A 25,873-nucleotide genomic window follows, 5' to 3' on the forward strand; every position below is an offset into this window, starting at 1 on the left:
TGATGACCTGAGTTTGATCCCCAGAACCCACAGTGGAGAGGACTGACCCCTAAAAGTTGTACTCTGACCTCTACATATGTGATGTAGCATGTATGTACCTACACTCGCATACATGTATCATCCACATACATGATATTAATACATACAAATTTTAAAAATTTTCATCAATCTGGGCTGGAGAGATGGCTCAGTGGTTAAGAGCACTGACTGCTCTTCCAGAGGTCATGAGTTCAATTCCCAGCAACCACATGGTGGCTCACAACCATCTGTAATGAGATCTGGTGCTCTCTTCTGACCTGCAGGGACACATGTAGGCAGAATACTGTATACATAATAAATAAATACATCTTTAAGAAAAAAAATTCCATCACTTTGAAGATGATGGTCACCATACCGATCACTTGAGAAGGAATCGCAGCTTTGTGTGCGTCTTGACATGTTTCAACGGGCTCTTTTGATTACCATTTGAATGTGGTTTCTTTCTGTAACTCCCAGAGGACCTAGCAGAGTGCTTTGCACATATGCGAACAGACTTGTGCTGATCTGACTCAAAGGAAGAGGTAGAGGCAGAATGCGGCGAGCAAAGGGACTACAGGCAGCCTGAGTACCAAGACGCAGGCACCAACTCTGTACAGCCCATGGGGAAGTCACCCCTTCCTTTGGCCCGTTTGTTTCCCTCTAAGATGTACCTACTAGCAGCTCTCACGGACACTCAAGGTTCACAGAGAATTATTTTGTAAACTTTCTGGTTTGTTTGATTGGTTTTTTTGTTTTGTTTTGGACAGAACTCCCTCAGTAGACCAGGCTGACCTGGAATTTAGAAATCCGCCTGCCTCTGCCTTCCCAGTGCTGGCATTAAAGGCGTATGCCACCACTCCTGGCTTTATTTGCAATCCTGAAAATATTACAATGTGTTTAAATGAATATCTTCTTGAATGGTTTCTATGATCTTCAAATATAATGTGAAGTACTAAACACACATTTGATAAGCAAGCACAAACACAGTGTTTTCAACCATGCCTATTTGCTTTCATTGAATGTCATAGACTAGGTAGGGAATTTAAAATGGTCCCACACACAAATAATGGACTTTAGGAGGACTGGAAATTTTTTCACAGGATACACATGAGTATTAAAAAAAAAAAAAGCTAAAAACTGATGCATTCAGTCATAACTATTTCATTTTGCTCTAAATTTTTGAAATGCTTGCAAAATACATCCAATTTGCACCTGATCAGTGTTCTCCAAACTGCCTGCAGGCTTGTGTTTCATACATTAGCAAGATTTATTGCTAACCAACACACCATGCTAAATTGAAATCAAGATACTACACAATTTTCCAATACAGAGGTGATTTTATAAGTTGGCATAAACACTTTTGGGGGATGTAATTATTGGTATCGAGTTGTATTTCAGTAGCCAGTGGAAATTGAGATAAGCTGGAAGGTTTCGGAAGGTCAGAGCTCATCAGATATTAAGATCACAGCCTTTATCAGCTCTGGCAGGCACGCTGATAGGCTGATAACTAAACAGTTGTTAGCGTCCAACTGGAACTGGGGAGATGCAGCTGCAGCATTGTGAAGGAAAGGGGGCCTCCAGCCCCACCCTGGCACCCACTTTATTTGCTGTTTACGTCTTGAATTTTTCCCAAGAACAAAAAAAGAAACATAGACACCTCTGTGGTTTCTTTTCAGGGTCCTTAACTGAGGGCTTAAAGTTGAAATAACAGACATAAAATGCTTCAGCTATTGCTTAGTCTCTAAAATGTCACCGAAAGCTAGGCAGTGCTGGTGCACACCTTTGATCCCAGTGCTCTTGAGGCAAAGGCAGGTGGATCTCTGTGAGTTCGAGGCCAGCCTGATCTACATACCTGGTCTATACAGGGCGTTTCAGGCCAGTCAGAGCCAACAGTGAGACACTGTCTCAAAAATGAAGTTTCTGAAAAGCCAATCTTATTACCTGCTTTGTTCACCTGCTGAGACAGCTCAGGTGGTAAAAAGCACTTCTTTGAACACCTGAGTTTGATCCCTGGATTACACCATGCAGAGAACCAAGCTGTTCTTGGATTTCTGTGCATGCCACACCTACACACATGCACAATAATAAAAACTTTTAATTTTTAAAAATAGTTTTCACATGTACTTGTTTATTGGGGAATGTGAGGTATGTGTGTGGGGTGAGAGGGCTGGAGGAGTCAGTCTTTCCTACCCTGTGAGCTCTTGGGACTGAACTCCAGTCTCGAGGCTGGGCAGCAAGTGCCTTTACCTACTGAGGAGATTTGTCACTGGGCTCTTTTATCTATTTTATTTTAATGTGCTCTGTGGGCATTTAGCTGAAAGATCTGTCTCTACAACTTTAAGTGTATTTCTGAAAAAAACATCTGAATCTGCTGGGTGGCAGTTGCACTTGCCTTTAATCCCAGCATAGAGGGATCTCTGTGAGTTTGAGGCCAGCCTGGTCTACAGACTGAGATCCAGGACAGCCAGGGCTACACAGAGAAAGCAGGGGGTGGGGGGGTGTTGGAATCAGATTTTATGTCACAAGTCTTTAACATGTGCACTCAGGACACTAAGGCATGAAGACTACAAGTTCGAGGCTAGCTTGGGCCAGAGAATCTATCTCCAAAAACAAAAACTGTTTGAAACACCCAAACTCCATTCTTCAGTACTCTGCTCTGGGGTGGGATGTGGCTCAGTCAGGTAGGTGAGGATCTGAGTTCTGAAGCAGAACATAGCACAAGTGTTTTCTCAGAGTGCCAACTGCTAAGACAGGAGGAACGTGAGTTCAAGGCCAGCCTGGGCTACAATGCAGGTTCCTGGCCACCCTAAGGTGCAGAGTCAGACATGCCTCAAATTCTACACCAACACTCCCCCTAAAATTTTCTAAATTTCACTGGTAAATCCATTTGTTGTTAGTAAAGGGACACCAGCAAGCAGGGGGAGAAGACAGCCCTTGCTTGCACCCTTAGAAATCACTCAGAAACACAGCTTCAGTCCAGAACTCAGGACAACCGGACTCTAACCTGCAGCCAGCATAACTCCTAAAAAATAACCCGTTCTTCTCTAGACAGATTCTGACCATAGTATACAATCTGAGTTCGGGAAAACCACTGTGCAGCAAGCCGGCAACACGATGGCCACCCCCACAAGCGCCACACTTCCTAACGCCCAGAATTCTGTCCTCTCTGTCAACATGGTAACCTTGCAGATAGGAATAAGGTCTTAATACTTTGTTTGGGTTTTTAACTTTAAATGGGATGGGCTTTATTTATTTATTGTTTTGTTTTGCTTTGAGACAGGGTCTGGCTCCAGAGCCCATGCTGAAGCAATCCTCTCGCCTTGGCCTCCTGACTGCTGGAATTATAGGCATGCTCCACCACTCCCAGCTAGGGACTCTGATGGGAAAAGGTTAACCAGTATTAACCAGATGAACCCACTCTAATGCCACGCCTCCTTTAAAACCAAGCACCATTCAGAGATGTTGAATGGCTGGTCTTGACGACAGAGAAAGGGAACCATGAGTCGAACCAAGTGAAGAGCTCAGAAGCTGGAAACAAACTCGAGAAAGGGAGACTGCTAGCGTGCTCTGCGGCTGTCATCCTCTCACATAATGAGAACCATGTTAGACTTCCTAACCACAGATGATAGGCTGCAACGTTTTAAATGCTAAGCTTATGTGATCAAAGCAGAGATGGAAAATTAATGCATACTGAGCGAAAGGTTATTCACATGGTCTCAAGCCTGCACTGGGTACTTACTAATCACAAAAGGAAAGGGGTACTCCTACAAAGAAAGATCTAGAAGCTGAAAATGCACCTCTGTGGTACAGTGCTTATATAGCATTCAGGGAGCCCTGGGTTCAAATCCCCAGTGAAATTATCAACTCAAGATATCCTACAAGACAACTCTTCAAAACTGGCAATTTCTCCTGAAATAGTGGAAAAGCTGTCCTCTACTAAAAGTCATAATGACCAAAGGCAACTTATAAACTTTGCTGATTCCTGGGTCCTAAATCAAGTCATAAATAACATTAAGACTCGTTTGAGAAAATGTGGACTATTGAGTAAACAGTAAACTCTGGCTTCCCTGTTGAAGTTTTTACCTGAGTGACAGCATTGAGCTACACAGGAGGAAGATTTTCCCTAACTAAATGTTTAAGGATTAACTGAATACTGTCTGCTGTTTATTTTCCAATAGTTCATCCAAACTTAAGCTCTGTTTGGTTTTTTTGTTGTTGCTGCTGCTTTGTTTTGTTTTGAAAAAGGATCTCTATGAAGCCCCAGCTATCCTGAAATTTACATATAGACCAGGCTGGCCTCTGGCTCCCAACTGCTGAGATTAAAGGCTTGAGCCACCAAGCTAGGCTCAAAAATTATACACACACACACACACACACACACACACACACACACACACACACATTCATTTATTCATTCTCTCTTTCTCTCTAGAAAAGAAAAGAATAAATAGGGTACAGTATTAACAGTTGGTGGATCCATGTGAAAAAAATGTGGCATTTATTAAACCACTCTTTCAACTTTAATCAGACAGCACCATTTTTAAATTACAAAGGTAAGGGGGAGGGAGAGTGTGCCCTGGCTTCCTCGACTGTCCTGCTTTCCCAGGTCCCTCACATCCTGCCCAGGATGCCATGATCAGGCCTTCAAATGGCCTCCACAGGCACATAGTAGTTGCTGCGGTCCGACCATTCAAATTCAACAGCTGGAACCTGGGTTTTGTTATGAGAGAGAGAGAGAGAGAGACGTGTAACATTAAAATACCACAGAAACAGTCAAACACCACCAAAATCATCTTCCATGGCCATGCTACTGGCTTTGGTTCGTATATTCTTTTCCTCTGCCGATTCTCTCGTTCCACATAACCTTCACACTGTTTTGAACTTCATCCTTCCTATCTACAACTAACTGGAGAAGGTCACAAGCATGGCAGGAAACTAGACAAAAGCAGGACTGGTCACACCAGAAACTACCACAGAAACCATACTGCCTCTGGCTGACAGCCCACATGACTGAGAACATCACAGGCAGCCCAGACCCAGGCTCACCTCCTTCTCATGGGCCTCGCTGCACTCCATATGGCAGCTTTCTGACATCAAAGAAGGTGGAAGAAATTATCTCCATTCGCCAGCCTGAACCCACTCCTTCCCCTGAAGTGTGGAAGTCTATGATGTCTCAATTCTCTCTTCCGCAATCCCTTTTTTTCCTGCATGCTAAGCCCGAACAATGCTTAACAAGAGCAACACCACCAGGAGAGAGCGACTGGACTCAAGGGAAGCCAGGAGACAAGCAACAGACCTCCCTGATGAGGTCTACAAAGCTCCCTGATGAGCTACAATGTTGCATGTCTACCAGAGTAACACCAAGGAATAAAAACTGAACTTGTAAATGAAATTAAGTTGCTCTTTTGAACTGCCGGTCTAGCTAGACAGGAAAAGGCCCAGCATGGTTTCTATGAGTGCCTATGCTGTTTTTAATAGCGAGGACACAGTCAAGCCAAAACAAACATCTGTTAACCAGTCAAGTTTGTTAATGAAACAATATTGCAGCCGCTTTATCAAAGATCAAAAGTGGAGCAAATTAGAAAAAGGATGTATGAACAAAGCTGGTTCTGAAAAATAGTGGCTGAAGAATTTTAAACCCACTTGTCAAATTAACACAAATCCTTCCTGGATTCCCTCCGAGGACTGATTAGGGTCTACTCTGCACCTCTGTGGAGACCAGCCTCAGTTTAACCTGGCGTCATTTATGCTAGTACTTCCTCTGTCTCGTTCTGCAGATTTTTAAAAACATAACCTCTCATAAACAAAATAAAAATGTACACTGTGCACCACATTATAGTGTACTAATTATGATGTTTACTTTTATAAAAAAAAAAAAAAAAAAAACCCTAAAATAGGCAGTTTTCCACCTCTGACAACTTCTCAGCAACGCGGTCCAAGCCCGAGCAGAAGGATCAGGGCACTGCACCGCCCTCCCTCTTCCTCCAGCGCATGCGCAATAACTTCCGTCACCACCTGAGAGCAAGAGCGCCCACATGCAAATAAAAACACACTTTTCTCATGGCCCTGCTAACAAAATGTCATCAGCAAATTACATGGCTGACTCATTTGCTAACTCTAATTTGGTAAGCTAATTGCTGTTTATGTGAAACATTAATAGATGGGAAGGATGAAAGTACTGAGAAGATTCAGATTCGGATTGTAAATCTTGGTGACTGGAAAACAATTTGACCAAATCTACTGTAGTTTAATGTTCAAAGGCCAAGAAAAATCAAGTATAGAAACACAACAAAATCCTGAATGTTACAACCAAAATCGTCTCCTCAATGATAGAACAATCACATCTCCTCTGCGTTGGGAATGACATACAAGGATAAAATAGACAAAAAAGAACACAGACATCCATTTTGAGAACATTTAAAGTGTATCATCTGTTAAAGTCTGAAGAGAAAACAAAAATAAAATCTTTGCCATTCAAGATAAAATCAGAATAAACCAGCAAACAACACATAACTGTTAAATAACTTCAAAGCTAAAAATACTAACTTTCTTGGTACTAAAAGTATCACAGAGTAAGAATGTGACTCAGTAGTGGAGTATTTGCCTAATGAGCATAAGGTCTTACATTCTATTCCCATAAACACACACACACACACACACACACACTAAGATCTTGCATTCTATTCCCATAAACACACTCACACACACACCCCAGCTGTTATAAGTCATGTAGGTACAGGGAATACATGCATAAACTCCCCAAGGCTGGTGCTCATTCAGGATGGGATTAGTGTTGTGGGAAAGGTATCAAAAGCATCCAACACCCCTGAGATCTAAAGAGTTCTGTTTACCACACCCTTAAGAGTCAAACCTTGGCCATGCTGCTGCTGCTCTCCTGAAGTCGACTTCAGGAGAAGCCTAGACAAGTTCTAGCTTGATAAGAGCTCCAAAGTAGAATGCTCTGTCATGCTTCAAGTGCAACAGAAAGAGCCAGTCACTCATTTCGGCTTCCACTTGACCTGACTGACTAGCTGGAGACAGGCCGAGAGCTCTCTCCACAGAGTGGGGACTGGTACTACCTGCTTGCAAAGGCAGCCCTAGAGCACTGTGCTCTTCTGAAGAACGTCTGAAGCTTAATTACAGGAACAACGTGAACCACAAGCTTCCTTCCCTGACCTTGGAACTGTGAGCATTTGATCCATCTGATCTCTCACACTGTAACAGGTTTTGTCACTCTAAAACCGACTCTTATCCATGCCAATGCCAAAAATCAGAGGATTTTGAAGACCACATTTTATGACATTTAAGGCTTTATCCAACATTCAGTTGAACAGCTAAAGACTCTGAAAATAGCAAGTCTTCTCTACAAAGGACATCAACTCTAATTAAAGTCATTGGAAGGGGACACTAGGACTCTGTAACTACACAAGCTTAAAACAAAAAAGATACAGAGTTGCTTCACACTATAAACAAACCCCCTAGGACTCAGACGCTTCAGGAAGCCTGCTATATCATAAACCAATATGGACTAGTGAAAGATCCTTTACAAAGTACCAACTGGAAAAGTCCCAGAGACAAGATGAGGAGGGTCTACTGTAGGACAGGCATAAAGTGACTAGAGAAAACAGCAAAGAAAATCTAAAAAGGGAAAATCTAAAAATAAGATTCTCTCATTTGTGGTCTGATGAAAGACTCTGATGTAGGATGCAAATATGTCTCAGCATAGGAATCCTTCATCCTGATAAACACTACCCTGCCCAGAGCTCAAAAAACACCTCTGGGGGAGGGGAGGAGATGACCTCACATGTACATAATCTTAGCACGTGGGAGGCTGAGGCAGGAGAATTTAGCTAGCCAGGGCTATGTGTTTGAGACTAGCCTATATCCGATGACGATAGTAAAAATAATGAAATAGAGAAGCAACTAAACTAACTACCAAGACCATCACAATCATGTTTGTCTCTAAGATCCCGTGCTCTTACAAAAACTTTTCCCATTGACAATCTCAATGCTCATGTAACTATGTTCTAACAATTCTTCCATTTCTCCTAAAGAAAAAATTCAAAAGCATGATTGGAAGCACCCCTACTTTACAGTGCACTAGAAACATACCAAGACTCGACATTTAATAAATTTTAGGATGGCAGTCTCAATAAAGTGAAATACTATAGAATCTGCTTAAAATTGGACTAAACTGATTTTATAAAAATGCTAAAGCCCCTATGTGCAAATGGAATCTTACTGCTATAAAGTGTGATAGCCGAAGTCTCTCAGAATATTTGACTTTCCAAAGTCCTCATAATCTGAACTAATTGAGCTTTACCATTTTAATGAGAAACATTAATACTATCCTTTAGGAGTTCCCTCGCTGAGTCCAAGATAAAGTTTTATCTTCAGTGGTTTAATTCATCTCCATATCGCCTCGCCAGAGAAAGCTTCTTAAATAAATACAAAGGATTTCGTGGAAAGAAGTGAGCATGGTAATACCCGGTCTGATCTGAATCCTAGACCTGCAGTTAGGTCCAGGGAGGAGGCTCTCTCTCGTTTAACCCAGCAGCCATGCTCAGGGGTGGTGAGCGTGTGAAATCTAAGGAGGCACAGACTTACTGCTTCCCCCTGCTGCATCTCAATTCGCTAATATTACAGATTGTATCTGCTCGGGAAGAATACAAGAGCGACCAAATTTCAAACCCTGGGGGTCTACTTGTTGGGGAAACTGCTTCTGACTGACTGAAGTAGAACTGTAAGAGAGACATCCACTGCTCATGAGCAGCCCCAGTGCCGACTAGGACCCTGCCCAGAACAAATGAGCTCCACTCAAGACTATCTGGATGGAATCTCGGCTTGACTGTTCCCCTGCTCCACTGACCTTGGACAAATTGCTTAAGCGTTGCAGCTCAGTTTTTCATCTGCCAAAGCAGAACAATACTCTACCTCCCTCCCAGTAACTGTGAGTCAAGAGGTAAGTGTGAACTACTCGGAAGAGGCCAGCATTTATACTTATAAAACATTAGCTGTTATTTTTATGTTCTCTTTTACGACATTCAATGACTCAAAAGCAATCACAGTAGCAGCTTCTTTGAAAGACACTGTTTCAAACTATAGTTAAGATTGCACCATCTAGGAACAGTTTCCAATCATATCCTAAATGCTGCCAAGCACAATGACATACCTGAAATTCCAGCTCCTAGGGAGGCAAAGACCGGAGCATCAAAAATTCAAAGCCAACCAGGGCAACTGAGTGATGAAACAGTATCTGGCTATGTTACAAAATTGGGGACAGGGAGGAAAACGGTTTAGTGGGTAAAGTACTCACACCACACTAAGACAAGGATCTGAGTTCAGATCCCCAGCACTCGAGTACAAGGCTGGGAGCAGTGGATGGACGTCTGTAACCCTAGCTCGGAGACTGTAGAGAAGGAGGATCCCTGGGCTCTCTGGACAGCCCAGGTAGCCAATCAGTGAAGCGCTAGGTTCAGGGAGAGATCCTGTCTCCAAAACTTTACAGTGGAGAGCAACAGAGGAAGGCATTCAGTATTTAAAAGAAGAAAGCCAGGTGGTGGTAGCACACTCCTTTAATCCCAGCACTCAGGAGGCAGAAGCAGGCAGATCTCTGTGAGTTCAAAGCCAGCCAGGACTGTATAGTAAGACCCTGTCTCCAAAAAAAAGACTTTGAGGCCTCTCTGTGCCAGCTAGTGAGTTCCAAGACAGTCTGGGCTACACACATAATGAGCCCCACCTAGAAAATAAGAATATATATATTTATATTTATATATATATGTATATATATTTATATTATATATATAATTTATATATATATACATATATATATAACCATTTGAGGCTAGATAGATAGCTCAGTGATAAAATACCACCAAAAATGTATTATGATTACTTGATACAATTAATCCCCAAACTTCATCAATTAAATATCCAGAGCACATTTTCTCAGCTTTCCTTGTTAAATAATGATGCTAACCAGACAGTTTAAGGACCTATATCCTAGAGAGAGCAGCAAGTGCATGCTAAGCAAGAAGCCACTCTGTTCTCAATCCTAGACACTTCAAACATGAATTTCCCTTTAAACTAAAAATAGTTCTGTACAGATGATGCCTGAAGAAAAATGATAAGGTGAGTAAGAAATGGTGAGCAAGGTTGCAGAGGAGAGGCGCTATGGAGAATCTGCCCTGACTCCCCCAGCACAAGGAAAAATGCCTCTGGGGGACACAATTATTCCCGAAGACACTACGCAGGCCACAGTGCCTGAACTTAGACCCACGTGCCTGGTCATTAGAAAACTTCCATGGCTGAGAGTAAAGAACAAAGATAACCAAACTTATGAAGAAATGGCTCTCGGGAACTTTATGACACATATGTTCATATATATATATATATATATATATATATATATATATATGCTTTTACTAAAATATTTAGAGAGCTGGGCATTGTGGTTCTCATACCCAGTAGTGGTTCACATCTTTAACCTCAGCACTCAGAAGCAAAAACAGGCAGGTCTCTGTTTCTGTAATTTTTAAAATAAAGTTATTAGGAAGAAAATTTCACAGTTTACTTCACTTTTTGATTCTAATACAACCACCATCAATGGATAAGTAAATGTTGCAGAAGACCAAGAAGGCACAAATCCAGTTCAGAAATCCATTCTAGACTTCAGATACCGGTGCACAGACCTGGTCTTACTCAGCTTCTAGAGCTGGGCCCCTTACCAGCTAAGCACAAAGTGGGACAGGCCCACATCATGGGTTTTTCGTACCCAAAGGACAGAAGCAAGTCAGCGTCTCTCATACTGAAGTCCTAGGAGCTGAACCAGAATCCAGGGCCTTGTCATTTCCCAGAGCCCTAACACCCGGGTGTCAGCCTTTCTCCATATGCAGTTTACAGGCATCACTGCTTGCTAGGAACAATGGTTAATGTCATTTTTAAACTTCTTTAAATAAAAATGGTTAATGTGATCAATGACTGTACTTAAGCAAAAGACAGTAAAGGAATGCAAAAACTGGAGGGGCTTGATTTACAAACAATCTGCCATTCTACTTCAGCTTGACTTTGGGAGATTAATTCAGTACACTTGAAACAAAACCAAGAAAATCAAACCCAACTGAAGGCTCAAAATCTTGGCAGTAACAGAACTCTGCCGTGTACTTACAATGCTATCAAAATAACACGAGGCGTGGGGCGAGCGAGACGCTCATGAGTAAAGGTGCCTGCCACCATCCCTACCAACCTGAGCTTGCTCAACGGGGCCTACAGAGAGGAAGGGGAAAACCGGCTCCTGCCACTGTCCCCGACCTCCTCCGCATGCGCACCGCGGCTTGTGGGCACGCAGGCGGGCGTGCCCACACAAACATAAATAGATAAATAAATGCAAATTAACACTTTTTTTTTTTAAACAAAGACAGCAAACAAGACAAAATAAACATTCACCTACACCCACTGTCCACTTGACAATAAATGTCTTTAAATTGAAGCCGTAGGGATTCAGGTCACATAATACCTCCCAAAATGCAAAGATTATCAATTTTAAAATAAGTGTGGAGGTTTTTCTTCTCTACAAATAAGGGAAGGAAAACCCCACAATTTCCTTTCTCAGGCTTGAGAAAGGTGGATTAAAGTTTATCTAGCAATTAATTACAGCACAAAACAAGTCACGTGAGTATTATATTAACTCTTAACTACTAAGGAAGCCCTCAATACGTCATAAAATGACTTAAAGAATCATGCTGTGAAACACCCTAATATAAAATACAGAAGCCAGCTTCAAGGCAGAAACAACTAATCTCCTCCAGCTCCATTCACAACTTTCATTCACAGCAGCGGTTCTCAGCCTTCCTAACGTTGCGACCTTTAATACTATTCCTTATGTTGTGGTGATGCCCCACCGTAACGTTATTTCACTGCTACTTCCTAACTGTAATTTTGCTACCATTATCAACTGTAGTATAAATATTTTTGGAGACAGAGGTTTGTCAAATAGGTCACGACCCACAGGTTGAGGACCACCTGTCCACATGAAGTGTATGTGGAAAACCGAAATGCAAGTGCAAGCTAAGACATCAGTATTTCCACTCACCTGGTCTTTCTCGTGGGGTAGAAGGCTGACGGGCGGGAGTGAGGATGGAAAAGCATTGGGGTACTGAGGCGCCCCTTTGCCATCTGAGCTCCCATAATTGACCCTGTACTGTGGTCCTTCCTTCAGTAACCTCCCATTGTTCACAGCACGCTTGGCCCCTAATCGCAGCCTCTGCTGAAAGGCTGGGTGGTTGGTGGTGCCTGTGAGATCACTCTGATTTCTGAGATACTTCTCGATGTTCTTCAAGGAGGAGCCATTTGGCTCCTCAAGGCCTTCGATTGCTCTCTTTAGAAGTCTGTTCCAATCCACATTGCGTAGATCGCTGCATGGTCCTTTCGAGCCCTTGGCCGACTTAGGGAAAGTGACTGGTTTAACTGATGAGAACCGCCCAGGGTTGTCTGGGTCCTTATACGAAGCAAGGCCTTTGTTGGTGACTTTGAGAACAGAGCCATCCTGAACACTGAGTTCCAGCTGCTCGGAGACCGTCTTCTTATCCAAGCCATGGGATGTGCTGACAGCATGGCAGATTCGCTCTTCCGAGGGCCGCTGCTTTTGCTTTTTGATTTTCTGCACTGCTTCAAGAATCCACTCTGTGTAAAGTGGGTTTGCAAGTTTTACCATGGTTGACAAATGGCTTCTCCAACACAGACGTTACCCATAGAGGTTCTCCTTGTACTTAACACAACCTGCACATTCGAAAGTCACAATTCAACAAACAGGCAGAGGATCCCTGCCCAGGCCAAGCAACATCTTAGGGACAACCATCCTTAAGTGACGAAGAGGACAGCCAGGCAATGTTGACAGTTGTCTTAGTTCACCAATGGGAAAGACAGCACTCTTCAAGTGAAAGACATCTTTAGGAAATCAAGACCTTAGAGGACAAAAAAAAAAGGAGAGAAAAGGCTCTTAATACCAGAACTTCTAATAATAATAAGATTCTTCAGTATTGCTTTTTTCAGATGCAAAATAACACACTGGCAGGCAGGTACTGTGCAAGCCGGCCGGCCAGTGATGACACTGCCCAACCAGATACTGGTCACAGTCTACAGAGGAGTTTTTAAAGGATTGTCCTTCCTACATGCAATAACTTAAGGAGCACTGCATCTAAGTTATATAAATAATGCAATCCATAACCCAGGAGAGGGCTTGGCAGGTAAAATCACCTGCCCCAGCGCTGACAACCTGAGTTCAATCCCTGGGACCCACAAAGTGAAAGGAAAGCCCTCACTCTCCAAAGTTGTCCTCTGACCTCCATGTACATGCTGTGGTATGTGCTGCGCCTCGTTCCTTAAAGCACAAAATAAATCATTAAAATGTGGGAAAATGTATTCCTGTTATCAAAATTAATAACCACGTGAAAGCAGGTACATGTCTATCACAAATATAAAATAAATATCAACAAAGTTGAATACAAGCCAGGAATGATAATGTATGCCTTTGATTCCAACACCCAGAAGGCAGAAGCAGGCAAATCGCTGTGAGTTTGAAGACAGCCTTGTCTACATAGACAGTCCCAAGCCAGCCAATAGCTACATAGTGAAACTGACTCAAAAGAAACAAAAACTTAAAAAAATAAAATAAATAAAAAATAAAAAAAAGAAACAAAAACTTAAGAAAAAGTACAATAATCTTGAGTTGAGCCAAGTAAGGTATTTCCCAAGACTCACACCTAAGAAAATTCCCTGCCCAGCTATTTGCAGGGAATCAAGACACTTTGATGCTCTGCTCTGTGTAGCATCTGTGTGGGAGACCTTCTGCTGCACAGGTTAGCCAGGTGAAACTAATACAGTAACATAACCCTTCACCTTTAAATAATGCAGTGTTCTAGTTATCTTAACACCTGTTCCAGCTCATTCTACACCTCAACAGAAAGAAAATCCCCACAAATCTGACTCCATCTGGCCAGGGCAGCAGAGCTCTCACAGACTTCTGCTCTCCAATCTGGCAGTGAGTGCAATCCTGGCCTTGGAACTGGAACGGACCTACTGCTCTCGGGTAACATCTAAATCTTCACCCTTTCTATCCAGCTGACAGCGTGTCCACACATAACATCATTTTGCTAGGTGGGACGTGATGGCACAAGTCTGGGGTCCTAGCATTTGAGAAGAGGTGGCAGGAAGGCCAGTCTCAGCTCCGTAAAACTGTCTTCTTGTCCAAACAGACAACCAAGAAACAAGACATGTGATTATCTGCACCAGTCTAAATGTGAAAGGCTCAAAGATAGAACAATCAATAGCACCTATGGCTCAAGGGCCATTATTTCAGACTCCCAGCCCAACCCTGTCCTCACCTGCTTCAGCTAGTTCTGCACTCCAGCTCTATTAACACCTAATGAAGTACCAAGTGAAGTGACCCCAAGCCTTGGGTCACTTTCCCACTGACCCATGGGGACAAGTTCCAAGTCCCCCAATGGAGGCCTGGAACAGAGATACTGCACCTGATATATATTATTACTGTTTAGTTGGTTTTTTTCCCTGCACCTATATACCAACAATAAACTTTAATTTACAAATCAGGTACAATACTCATTAACAACAATTAAATTAAATTAAAAAAAAAAAAAAAAACCAAGTTGGGCGGCAGTGGTGCACGCCTTTAATCCCAGCACTCGGGAGGCAGAGCCAGGTGGATCTTTATATTTGAGGCCAGCCTGGTCTACAGAGTGAGTTCCAGGACAGGCACCAAAATTACACGGAGAAACTCTGTCTTGAAAAATAAAACAAAACAAAAAAACAAAAAAAAACAACCTAATATACTATAATAAAGTTTTTTTTTCAAGATTTATTTATTTATTTAATGTACACTAGTGTTTTGCCTGTATATTCTGTGTGAGGACATCAGATCCCCTGGAACTGGAGTTATAGGTAGTTGTGAGCTGCCATGTGGATGCTGGAAATTGAACCTGGGTCCTCTGAAAGACCAGTCAGTGTTCTTAACCACTAAACCATCTCTCTAGCCCCCAATAAAGGCTATTTTAAAAGTTACAAAGAAAAAATATTGTTCATTTCTCCAGTTTTCCATGCAATATTTTTAACTGATGATAACAGAAACCATAGATAAGGGGGGATGATTAGACATCGCCTCCAGGATTGTTCAGGATCCATTGCATATGGCACTTAACATTCAGCCAGAGATCTATTATATGTCTACTAAATTCAGTGTCTAGACTTTGAACAGGGTCTCATGAAACACAAAATTAATTAAAGTTTTATTGTTGTTGATTTAGGTATATACCTAACAAGAGAAATTTCAAATTCTTAGATACTGAAGAATGTAACATTTGCACACAAAGACACTGCCGTTGTTGCAAAATTGGCCTGCTCAACTCCTGACCCAACGGCCTGAAAAAGGCAGAATGGTACAGTCGGTTACCTGTGTTTCCCTTCTAAGATTTAGAAACCTGGGGCTGATGACCTTAGAGGTCATCCAGACCAACTTTCAGTTGCCCAGTAACAGATCTTTATCCAATATCACTAACAGGCCAACAAATCTTCACTTAAACACTCGCCATGGTTGAAAATCCATCACCTTTGGAGACAACCGCAGCCATAATAATTTCTTGCTCACAGGAGCAAGCCTCCACCTTCCTGGGACCTCAACACACTAGTCCCAGGAACAATCCCAAGGCATTTTACTATTTCTTCAATATCGCAGGCCTTCAAATATTTGAAAGTAAGAATCTCTTAAAAAACTACCAATAGCCGGGCAGTGGTAGCACACGCCTTTAGTCCCAGCACCCAGGAGGCAGAGACAGACAGATCTCTGTGAGTTCAAGGCCAGCCTCGTCTACAGAGCGAGATCCAAGACAGGCACCAAAACTACAAAGAGAAACCCTGTCTCGAAAAAACAAATACAAAACAAAACCCTACCAATATGGGGCTGGAGAGATGGCTCAGAGGTTAAGAGCACTAGCTGCTCTTCCAAAGGACCCAGGTTCAATTTCCAGCATCCACATGGCAACTCACAACCATCTGGAACTCCAGTTCCAGGGGATCTGACACCTTCGCACAGACATGCAGGCAAAACACCAATGCATATAAAAGATGAAACTGAAAAAAAGAGTTAATTTAAAATCAAAACTGTTTAAACAAACAAAAAACACTACCAACCCACCCCTCCTCGGCCTCTCAGGCCGCCCTCCAACCCCAGCATCCTAGCTCATCCACCCTTTACAATTCCCAGGTCTGTCTCTAAGCACAGCTGCCTGATGGCTGCTCGCTACTTCTGCTAATGTCTGCCTTAAAAGCCCCCAGTCCAGGGGTTATTCAGTTAAATGTGCAACCCTAAACTGCAGGAACTCCTCCCTTAACAGCCCTGTCACACTGGCCGTGCTGGGCATGCACCCCAACCAAATGCCCAGATCTTCTTTCAAAGATGTTGTCAAACCAAATCTTTCCAGACCTCCTTACAGAAATGGAAATGCTATTTTTGTTTTGTTTTGTTTTTTTTTTTTTTTTTTTTATTTTTATTTTTTGAGACAGGGTTTCTCTGTGTAGCTTTGCACCTTTCCTGGAACTCACTTGGTAGTCCAGACTGGCCTCGAACTCACAGAGATCCGCCTGGCTCTGCCTCCCAAGTGCTGGGATTAAAGGCGTGCGCCACCACCGCCCGGCTTGTTTTTTAATTCTTATAGTTTATTTCTTTTTGCTGTTTGTTTTTAACACAAGGTCTTGCTAGCTCCGGCTAGTTTGACATTCACTATGCAGTCCAAGCTAACCTTGAACTCACTGCAAACCTTCTGCCTCAGCTTCCCAAATGCTGCGTTGACAGGTGTACACCTCCACCCCTGGCTTTTTAAATGCTGGAATTCAAAGCTGTTCTAAACTACCTTCTAACCTGCCGAAGACTGCCTGAATCTGCAAATCTAGTACACACTCCATCTTGTGCCGTTACATAAATCACTGACAGACGCTAGACCTGGAGCACTGTGCTTAGGGATCAAACTGCTTACTCGCCATGCACAGCCACGGCGAGAAGCATATCCGGTCAATGTGTACAGCAGGAAACAGCTTTCCAAAGTGAAACGGTCTGGAGAAGAATTTCATTAGAAGACATTTCACTGTGTCCAAGTAATAGTTCATCTTGCATCATTTATTCAGGAGGAATCATAACTAATTTGATTTGACCCTACAAATACACCTACAGGAAGCAGATGAGAAGATGTCATGGAAAGTGTCCAGCAACACAAAGTTGCTTTTAGGCATATTAGATGCATAAGCAAAAGATCGTTCAGTAAAGCAAAATATATTTCTCAAGTAATACACACCCAAAATATACATTCCTGACAAGCTTTTACCACAATCAGTATCCACAACCAAAAAATAACCATCCACATCCAATGAACACATTTCAGCAATACTGACACTTTATATCTTAAAAATGTAATTAAATAGGGGAAAATACCAGAATTGGAACTCCAAATGTTTTAACAGTCTATGACAAAATAAAATAACAAATAAAATGAAGACTGTCCAGGTCTTAAAGCAAATCTGCAAATCTGCAACCCCCTCCCAAAGAAAGAAAGAAAGAAAGAAAGAAGGGAGGGAGGGAGGGAGGGAAAGAGAGAGAGAGAGAGAGAGAGAGAGAGAGAGAGAGAGAGAGAGAGAGAGAGAGAGAGAGAAAGAAAGAAAGAAAGAAAGAAAGAAAGAAAGAAAGAAAGAAAGAAAGAAAGAAAGAAAGAAAGAAAGAGAAAAAGGAAAAAAGAAAGAAAAAGGAAGAAAGTAAATGTTTATTTGGGCATAAAGACATCCCTTAAGTCAGCAACCATCTCACAGCTCAACTCTCATAAAACCCCTCTCCAAAAACAGCCACAGTGAGCTACCAGTGAGCATTTGGTGATACGGTCACTCGGCTCAAACGACTGAAAAATACTTGTAAATATGAAATCCACAGTAGGAAACAGAAGCCCTGGGAAAGTGCTTAAAGAAGTACATTTTGGCCAGATGGCGGTGGCACACACCTTTAATCTCAGCACTCAGGAGGCAGAGGCAGGCGGATCTCTGTGAGTTCGAGGCCAGCCTGGTCTATAGAGCAAGTTCTAGGACAGGCTCCAAGGCTACACAGAGAAACCCTGTCTTGAAAAAAACAATAACAACAACAAAAGTACATTTTACTTTAAAAAAAAAAAAAAAAACACCTAACTCTTCTCCAAATTCCTTTTCACAGATTATCTGCATTTGCAATAGGATTACATTGTGGGCTGGTGAGAGGGCTCAGCGGGTAGCAGGGGCTTGCCACCAAGCCTATCCCCCCCGAGTTCCATCCTAGAAGGCACACAGAAGTGGAAGGACAGAACTAACTGTCCTTGAAAGCTGTCCCCTGTGGCACACAGCCACACAAACGAGAATAAAGAAAACTAAAGTTTTAAGTTCAGAATCATGAACGGTCAGAGGTCCTGCTAATCTCCAAGTCACTTTAATTCTAGTGGATGAGAACCCAGTCTCCAAATCTAAAAGCAGGTCTATGCCAGGCAGTAGTGGTGCATGCCTTTAATCTCAGCACTACGGAGGCAGAGGCAGGTGGATCTCTGTGAGTTCAAGGCCAACCTGGGCTACAGAGTGAGATCCAGGAAAGGAACAAAGCCATACAGAGAAACCCTGTCTCGAAAAAAAAAAAGAAAAAAGTAGGTTTGTGGCAGCACTTGGGAGGCAGAGGCAGGCACATCTCTGAGTTCAAGCCAACCTGGTCTACAAAGTGAGTTCCAGGACAGCCAGGGCTGTTACACAGAGAAACACTGTCCCCAAAAAACAAAAGAAAAAGAAAAGAATCCTATCATGAAATGAGTACACATGGCGGGCAAACATAGCATTTTAGAGGTGAGAGCATTGGGGTACAAACGACTCAACAGCGGACTCTTCCTCCTCCGAATGTCAGCACCAGCTATGTGCCCAACGGCGCTTACACACTTGTTATTGTTACCTGAGAGAAAGACACACCAGTCCCACAAAGCCTCAGTTTAGGGCACGCACAGTGATCATTTTCCCTTCAAAGACCAAGAGGGAAAAAAGAAACCCTACAGACCTGTATCCTAGTCTTAAACAAACAACCAGCTGACCTTTGAGCCTCCTCTCCTCCCCAGGCACCAGCACAAACCCCTCTCCTCCATTTAATCTCAACATTAGCTGTCACGTGACACCAACCCACAGTTAGTTAGGCGGAAGCAGAGCAACCCGGCAGCTCTCGGCTGCAAGTGGTTAAAAAAGTATATACAGCTAGGAAGAGGACCGATCAGAAACCTCTAAGCCATGGCCAATCCTCAGCAAGTACTATTATCTCCTGTGTACATTATCAACTGCAAAGTTTTTAATCCCGGCTGCTCTGTCTCCGCCACCTCACTGGTCCCACCCTAAATTGGCACAACTAAGAATACACTGAAAACCAATTTCATTTTGGCCTAAGCTGTATCAAACTAGATAGACAAATCTATAGGGAAAATGCATAATTTATTAAAAAGCCACATAAATACTATTTTCCCCCTGACTCAAAATTACCCACACCACCTCTCTTTTGCAGAGTCCTAGTACTTGCTGGATGTGGACAGGACATTCAGTCACAACAAAAACCCTAAAATCATTATTCTCTTTCCTTTTTTTTTCTATTAAAAACTTAAAAATTGCCGGGCGGTGGTGTCATACGTCTTTAGTCCCAGCACTAAAGATGTATGACACCAGAAGCAGAACCAGGCGAATCTCTGTGAGTTCGAGGCCAGCCTGGTCTATAGAGCAAGATCCAGGACAGGCAACAAAACTATACAGAGAATCCCTGTCTCAGAAAAAAAAAAAAAACATTAAAAGTTAAAGTAAAATGCTGCCAAAAGGTAGCAAGTCATCCCAAATTAATTCAGAAGATTCATGCCACATCAAATTAATCCTTCTATTTTCTATGGTTATGAAGCATTTATCTTTAGCTAAAAAATATCAGCAAATGACAAGATTAGAATTTGCAGCCTTATAACCCTCTTTACAGCGTTTATTCCAAGTTATTCAACACAGATCTAAGGAAGCGCTTGGTCCAACTCTGAGCTTTGAGTCTCACCGCATTCCATAAATCTCGACGCTATTCAGAAATGTCAGAGGCAGCACATGGAGAGTCCAGATATCCCTCTCCTAGGCTCCTCTCAGCCAGCAGCAAAGCCTGTGCTGTTTTAAAATTAGTGTCACAACATTCGAGCCATGAGATTCCAGATGTGCCAAAAACAACGGCAGAAAAACAAAAGGTTAATAATAGAGTTTATTCTCTGATCATCCTGGGTTTGACTTGCTAATTTTAGCTCTCTTACTTTTAGAAGCCCCAGGATTTTTTTTTTCAAAGTATATAAACTGAGTGAGCATCATCACATGCTAACAATATCTTCCACAATACAGCACAAGATGCTCACGGAAGAAACCTTGACTTCTTTCCTCCATTACCACCCACCACACCCAGGCGGCACAAGGCTTAAAATAGTCTCCCTGGTTTACAACCATCTACTGTCTGACATCAGACATCATCCACATGGAGCTGCTGGCACCTTACAAGCCCTGAAAACATCTATTTCCCTAAACATCTGCTTGAGTCCCATACATGTAAACTGGGAGATGAGGTTATGGTAGCAGTCAAAGAACAATGAATACGCAGTGACCCGACATCCCTGCCCTACACCCAGTCTTAGGGCAAGTGCCATGGGAAAGGTGAAGCAGAGCAGACCAGAACATGCAGGAATCAACTAAGAAGTAACAAAGTACTGCTTGGTAAGTCCTCAAAAAGCTAATAGAATTATCATGATCCCACAGGTCCACTTCATGCTAGATCCCTGAAAAACCTGAGAACAGCTTCTCCAACCAATACAAACAAAAACATGTTTTTAACTGCACTTTTCACAAGACCCAAAGGTACAAACAGTCCAAACATCCACTTATAGCACAACGGATAAAATGTGGTAAAATAGTTCCATGATTATTCAACCACAAAAAAGAAAAATTAAGGACTGATATATACTACTACAATATGGATAAACAATGAAACACATTACACTGTAAAAGAAACTAGGCCGGGCAGTGGTGGCGCACGCCTGTAATTCCAGCACTCGGGAGGCAGAGGCAGGTGGATCTCTGAGAGTTCGAGGCCAGCCTGAACTGCAGAGCTAGTATAGGACAGGCTCCAAAGCTACGGAGAAACCCTGTCTCGAAAAACGAAAGAAAGAAAGAAAGAAAGAAAGAAAGAAAGAAAGAAAGAAAGAAAGAAAGAAAGAAAGAAAGAAAGGAAGGAAGGAAGGAAGGAAGGAAAGAAAGAAAGAAAGAAAGAAAGAAAGAAAGAAAGAAAGAAAGAAAGAAAGAAAGAAAGAAAGAAAGAAAGAAAGAAAGAAAGAAAAGAAACTAGATACAGAAGGTCAGATATCCTATAACTACATTTTTATAAACATTCATATTAAATGGGTAGTGGTAGCACATAACTTTAATCCCAGTACTCAGGAGGTAGAGGCAGGTGGATCTCTGCGAGTTTGAGGCCAGCCTGATTTACAGAGTGAGTTCCAGGACAGCCAGAGCTACACAAACAGAAATCCTGCCAAAACAAAAAAACAAACAAACAAAAGAAAACACCAAATTAAAATAAAAATAAAATATTTATCACTACGATTTATCACTTGCCAAGCGTTCAAGGCCAGCCTGGGCTACACAATGAGTCTCAGGCTAGCCTGAGATACTGACTGAGACCTTACCTCAAAAATGACAATAACATGAATTATATGCATTTTTAACTTCATAAATTAATAAAGAATGTTTTTAAAAACTAAAACAAAGTCAGGCATTGTGATACACGCTGTTGATTCCAGCACTTGGGAGAGGCAGAGGCAGGAGGATCTCTGTTAGTTCAAGGCCAGCCTGGTCTACATAGTGAGTTCCAGGACAGCCAGAACTATAGAATGAGACCCTGTCTCAAAAGAAAAAAAAAAAAAAAAACCACTCAGAAAACTAAAAAGAACTAGGGACTGGGGATGTAGCTCCACTGGCCGAGTTGCCTGCTTAGCATGCACAAAGCCTTGGTTCAATTCCCAGCACTACATAAAGCCAGGCTTGCTAGCACAAACCTGTAACCTCAGCACTCAGAGACAGGAAAATCAAAAGTTCAAGGTCATCCTTGGCTACATGAGTTTGAAGTCAATTTGCTGGATCCCAAGATGGGACGCCCTCCCACGCAGGGTGCTTCAGTTGTACCTGGAGACACAGAGGCTGAGAGCCTGACACAGTACAGCTCGCCCGTACTCAATCCCAGAGTCCAGGGAGCCAGCACGGACCACACAGCAAGAGCATCTCAAGAGGAAAATAAGTACAACAATACAGAACTTAGATACCTGCCAAGTCAAATCCTTCATGGATCAGTGCAATCAACATCCAACACCCCAACAAATCCCACACATCTGTGTGGCTGGACACTTTCAGCTTTCTACCCATTTTGAAATTTATGTCCATTCTGTATTATGCTCATATGGCACTGACCAATTATACAATTCTTAGGAGCTGTCTTGGTTACTTTTTAATTGCTATAATTAAACACCATGACCTAGGCAATTTTTTTTTTGCAGGGAGTGGGGTGGGGGGTGGGGGGTGGTGCCTGTCTTAGAACTCGCTCTGTAGACCAGGCTGGCCTCGAACTCACAGAGATCCGCCTGGCTCTGTCTCCCGAGTGCTGGGACTAAAGGCATGCACCACCACTGCCCTGCGACCTAGGCAATTTATATAAGAAAGCATTTAAGCTGGCCACAATGGTACACACCTTTAATCCCAGAACCGGGAGGCAGAGGCAGACAGATCTCTGTAAGTTTGAGGGCAGCCTGGTCTACATAGAGAGTTCCAGGACAGCCAGAGCTACACAGTGAAACCTTGCTCTCCCACCTCCAATCCCCTGCTCCCCACCTCTCTCCACCCCCCACCCCCCCACCCCCGCCAAAAAAGGGGAAAAAAAAGCAAGCAAGCATTTAGTTTGGGACTCATGGTTCTAAAGGGTTAGGGTCCATGGCATGGTGGTGGAGAGCATGGCCCTGGAGCAGCAGCTGAAAGGGTTAGGGTCCATGGCATGGTGGTGGAGAGCATGGCCCTGGAGCAGCAGCTGAAAGCTCACCTCCGTATCAGCAAACAGCAGGCAAAGAAGGCTAACGTGAGGTGGGCTTCTGAAATCTTGAGCCTGCCCCCAGTGACACCCTGCCTCCAATAGGGCCACACCTCCGAATCCTTCCCAGGGGGAACCACACATTCAGAAGTATTAGCCTATGGGATCCATTCTCATCCACTACCACAGGACCAGGACTGATGGTTGATTCATCTCCACATGCTTAACTTTCTGGAGCTACTACTGGATCAAAAGAGGGACACAATGCCTATTGGAGGTTTGTTGGTTTGTTTGTTTGTTTGTTTTGAGACAGGGTCTGACACTATAGCCTAGGCTGTCAAGGAACTCACTATAAAGCCCAGGCTGGCCCTGAATTCATGGTGTTGTGGCTGACACCTATAATCCCAGCATTTGGGAGGATGACACAAGAGGAGCATCTCAAGTTCAAGGCCAGCCTGGACTACATGAGGAACTGGGATCCTCATATAGGTAGTCAAGAGGATCTCAGGCTGAGTCCAGTTGAGCTACACAGCAAAAACAAAACAAACTGGGGGGAGGGGGAGAAGACAAGAGAAAGAGAAAGAAAGGTAGCTGTGAGTAAATTGTGGCAGTGACATCTGAATGTGGCCTATGAAATAGGTAAGGCAGGAACACATGTGCATCTATGCAGGGACAACACATACACACACACACACACACACACACACACACACACAGCCAAAGCAAGCAGTAGTTCATCCCTCCAAACACCGATCAAGTGTAGATTGAATGTACGAGTCTAAGGCAACAGCAAGTCCAAAAGCAGGCACTCAATGCCCGCTAGCCGGCTGAATTCCCAATTCTCAGTCTTTTAGAGGAATACGAAGTTCTTTCCCACTACTCATTAACAGAGAGTTTTCAATTCATGAGTTAATAATGTTTTCCAAGGATTTCTAAGAGGCTAAATCACCATGAAAATTATCATTTCAACTAATACATATTATATGAATTGTAAGTTTAAGTTTTCATGTCATGCTCTCCTAGTTGACAATACTCTTGTTATGTCATTAAACTATAATTGTGTAAATCTGCTTCAACAAACAATAACTGAACCATCAATAAACTATTACGGCTTCCGTAATCCCTAGCAAAGATTAGTTTCAACATCATCATCATAAATTAGTAGGGACAGGCCCCAAATCTCCCGGTTGAAGCCATGAATTAGGTTTGCACAGTCATTCCTGCACTTAAGTGCCCAATGGTTTCAGTCTCTAAAATTTAATCACACTGTTAGGAACATCACAGGAAATCTGATCCCTTGTAAAAGGGAGGATTTGAGGCAAGATGAAAAGTCATCACAAGTCGGGCAGGCCTTTGAAGCTAGCACTGATTAGTAATTATGATAACTGAGCATTCCACTTAAAAAATAATCAACTACATTTAGAGTGTTTCTAGCATTTACATTTTTCTATTCAATCCTAAATTTCTCTCTAATTGCAAGTCAGCTTTACTCAGTTTTTAATGACAGAGAGCAATGAATTAAGAAATCATTTGCTGGGTGTTATGCAAGACTGTAATCCCAACATTGGGGAGGTGGAAGGTGAAGGGACAGTTCAAGGCTAGCCTGAGATAACATGAGATCCTCTCTCTAAAAAAGAAGTCATCTGAACTGTAAAGACAATTCTTAAGGCTGAGGAGAGCAGGTATAGCACTTGTCCCATGCCCCAGAAATCACAAAAAAGAGAGGTCGGAACAGTGGCCCAGTTGGCCAGACCAGCCATTATCAGTGAGCTCTCTGCATTCAATTAAGAGACCAAGACTCAATACAGAAGGCAGAGGGTGATAGAGGAGAACATCACACCCACTGTCACCTCCAGGCCTGCCAATTAGAAACACATGTGCACCCACATACATGCACACACTAAAATAAAAGGGCTGTTCTGAAAAGGCAGGTCACTCCAGGACACTGGGCTAGTTCCTTTAGGACAGACACCCCACATACCTAGATAACAAATGATGGTCCCTTTAAAACTCAAAAAATTGGGCCAGCCAAACAGCTTAGAAGGTAAGGGTGCTTGTTACCTCAACTTGATCCTAATAAACCACATGGTGGAGGAGAGAACAGATTCCCACAGCCATGTCCAGCACACATACACACACACACACACACACACACACACACACACACACACACACACACGAGAGAGAGAGAAGAGAGAGAGAGAGAGAGAGAGAGAGAGGGGGGGGGGGGAGGGAGGGAGGGAGGGGGAGAGGGAGAGGGAGAGGGAAGAGAGAAGAGAGAAATAATTTTTTTTTCTTTGTGTAACAATCCTGGCTGTCCTGGAACTTGCTTTGTAGACTAGGCTGGCCTCCAACTCACTGAGATCTGCCTGCCTCTGCCTCACAAGTGCTGGGATTAAAGTAGTGTGCTCCACTACTGGCTGGCAGAAAATACCTGACCATGGTAATACACATACACCCTCTGACCCAGCACTTAGGCAGATAGATCTCTCTGAATTACAGGCCAGTAAAGGGTAAACAGTGAGATCATGTCTCTAAAAAAATTAAATAAATAAAAAAACAAATGTCAAGAGAACTATACATCTTTTTGTTCACTACTTTTGAAAGTGAACACACGCCAGGGATGATGGTATATACCCACCGGGCACATACTTGGGCCCTCTGGCCTCAGCTTCTGCA

The 25,873-nt window shown here is 42.8% G+C and overlaps 1 protein-coding gene across 6 annotated transcripts in view; it reads right to left on the minus strand.

Annotated features, from left to right (window-relative positions):
• Window positions 1-25,873, minus strand: part of Kat6b (lysine acetyltransferase 6B) — a 182,774-nt gene that overhangs the window by 149,952 nt on the left and 6,949 nt on the right. For all 6 annotated transcript variants that reach the window (XM_028879772.1, XM_028879769.2, XM_028879768.2 and 3 more), the window contains exon 2: window positions 12,110-12,980. In XM_028879772.1, the coding sequence (XP_028735605.1) occupies window positions 12,110-12,730 (621 nt within the window). In that variant the 5' untranslated portion in view covers window positions 12,731-12,980. The remainder of the gene's footprint in view (window positions 1-12,109; window positions 12,981-25,873) is intronic.

The sequence above is a fragment of the Peromyscus leucopus genome, chromosome 9 (assembly GCF_004664715.2).
Source record: "Peromyscus leucopus breed LL Stock chromosome 9, UCI_PerLeu_2.1, whole genome shotgun sequence".
In the NCBI taxonomy this organism is placed as follows: domain Eukaryota; kingdom Metazoa; phylum Chordata; class Mammalia; order Rodentia; family Cricetidae; genus Peromyscus; species Peromyscus leucopus.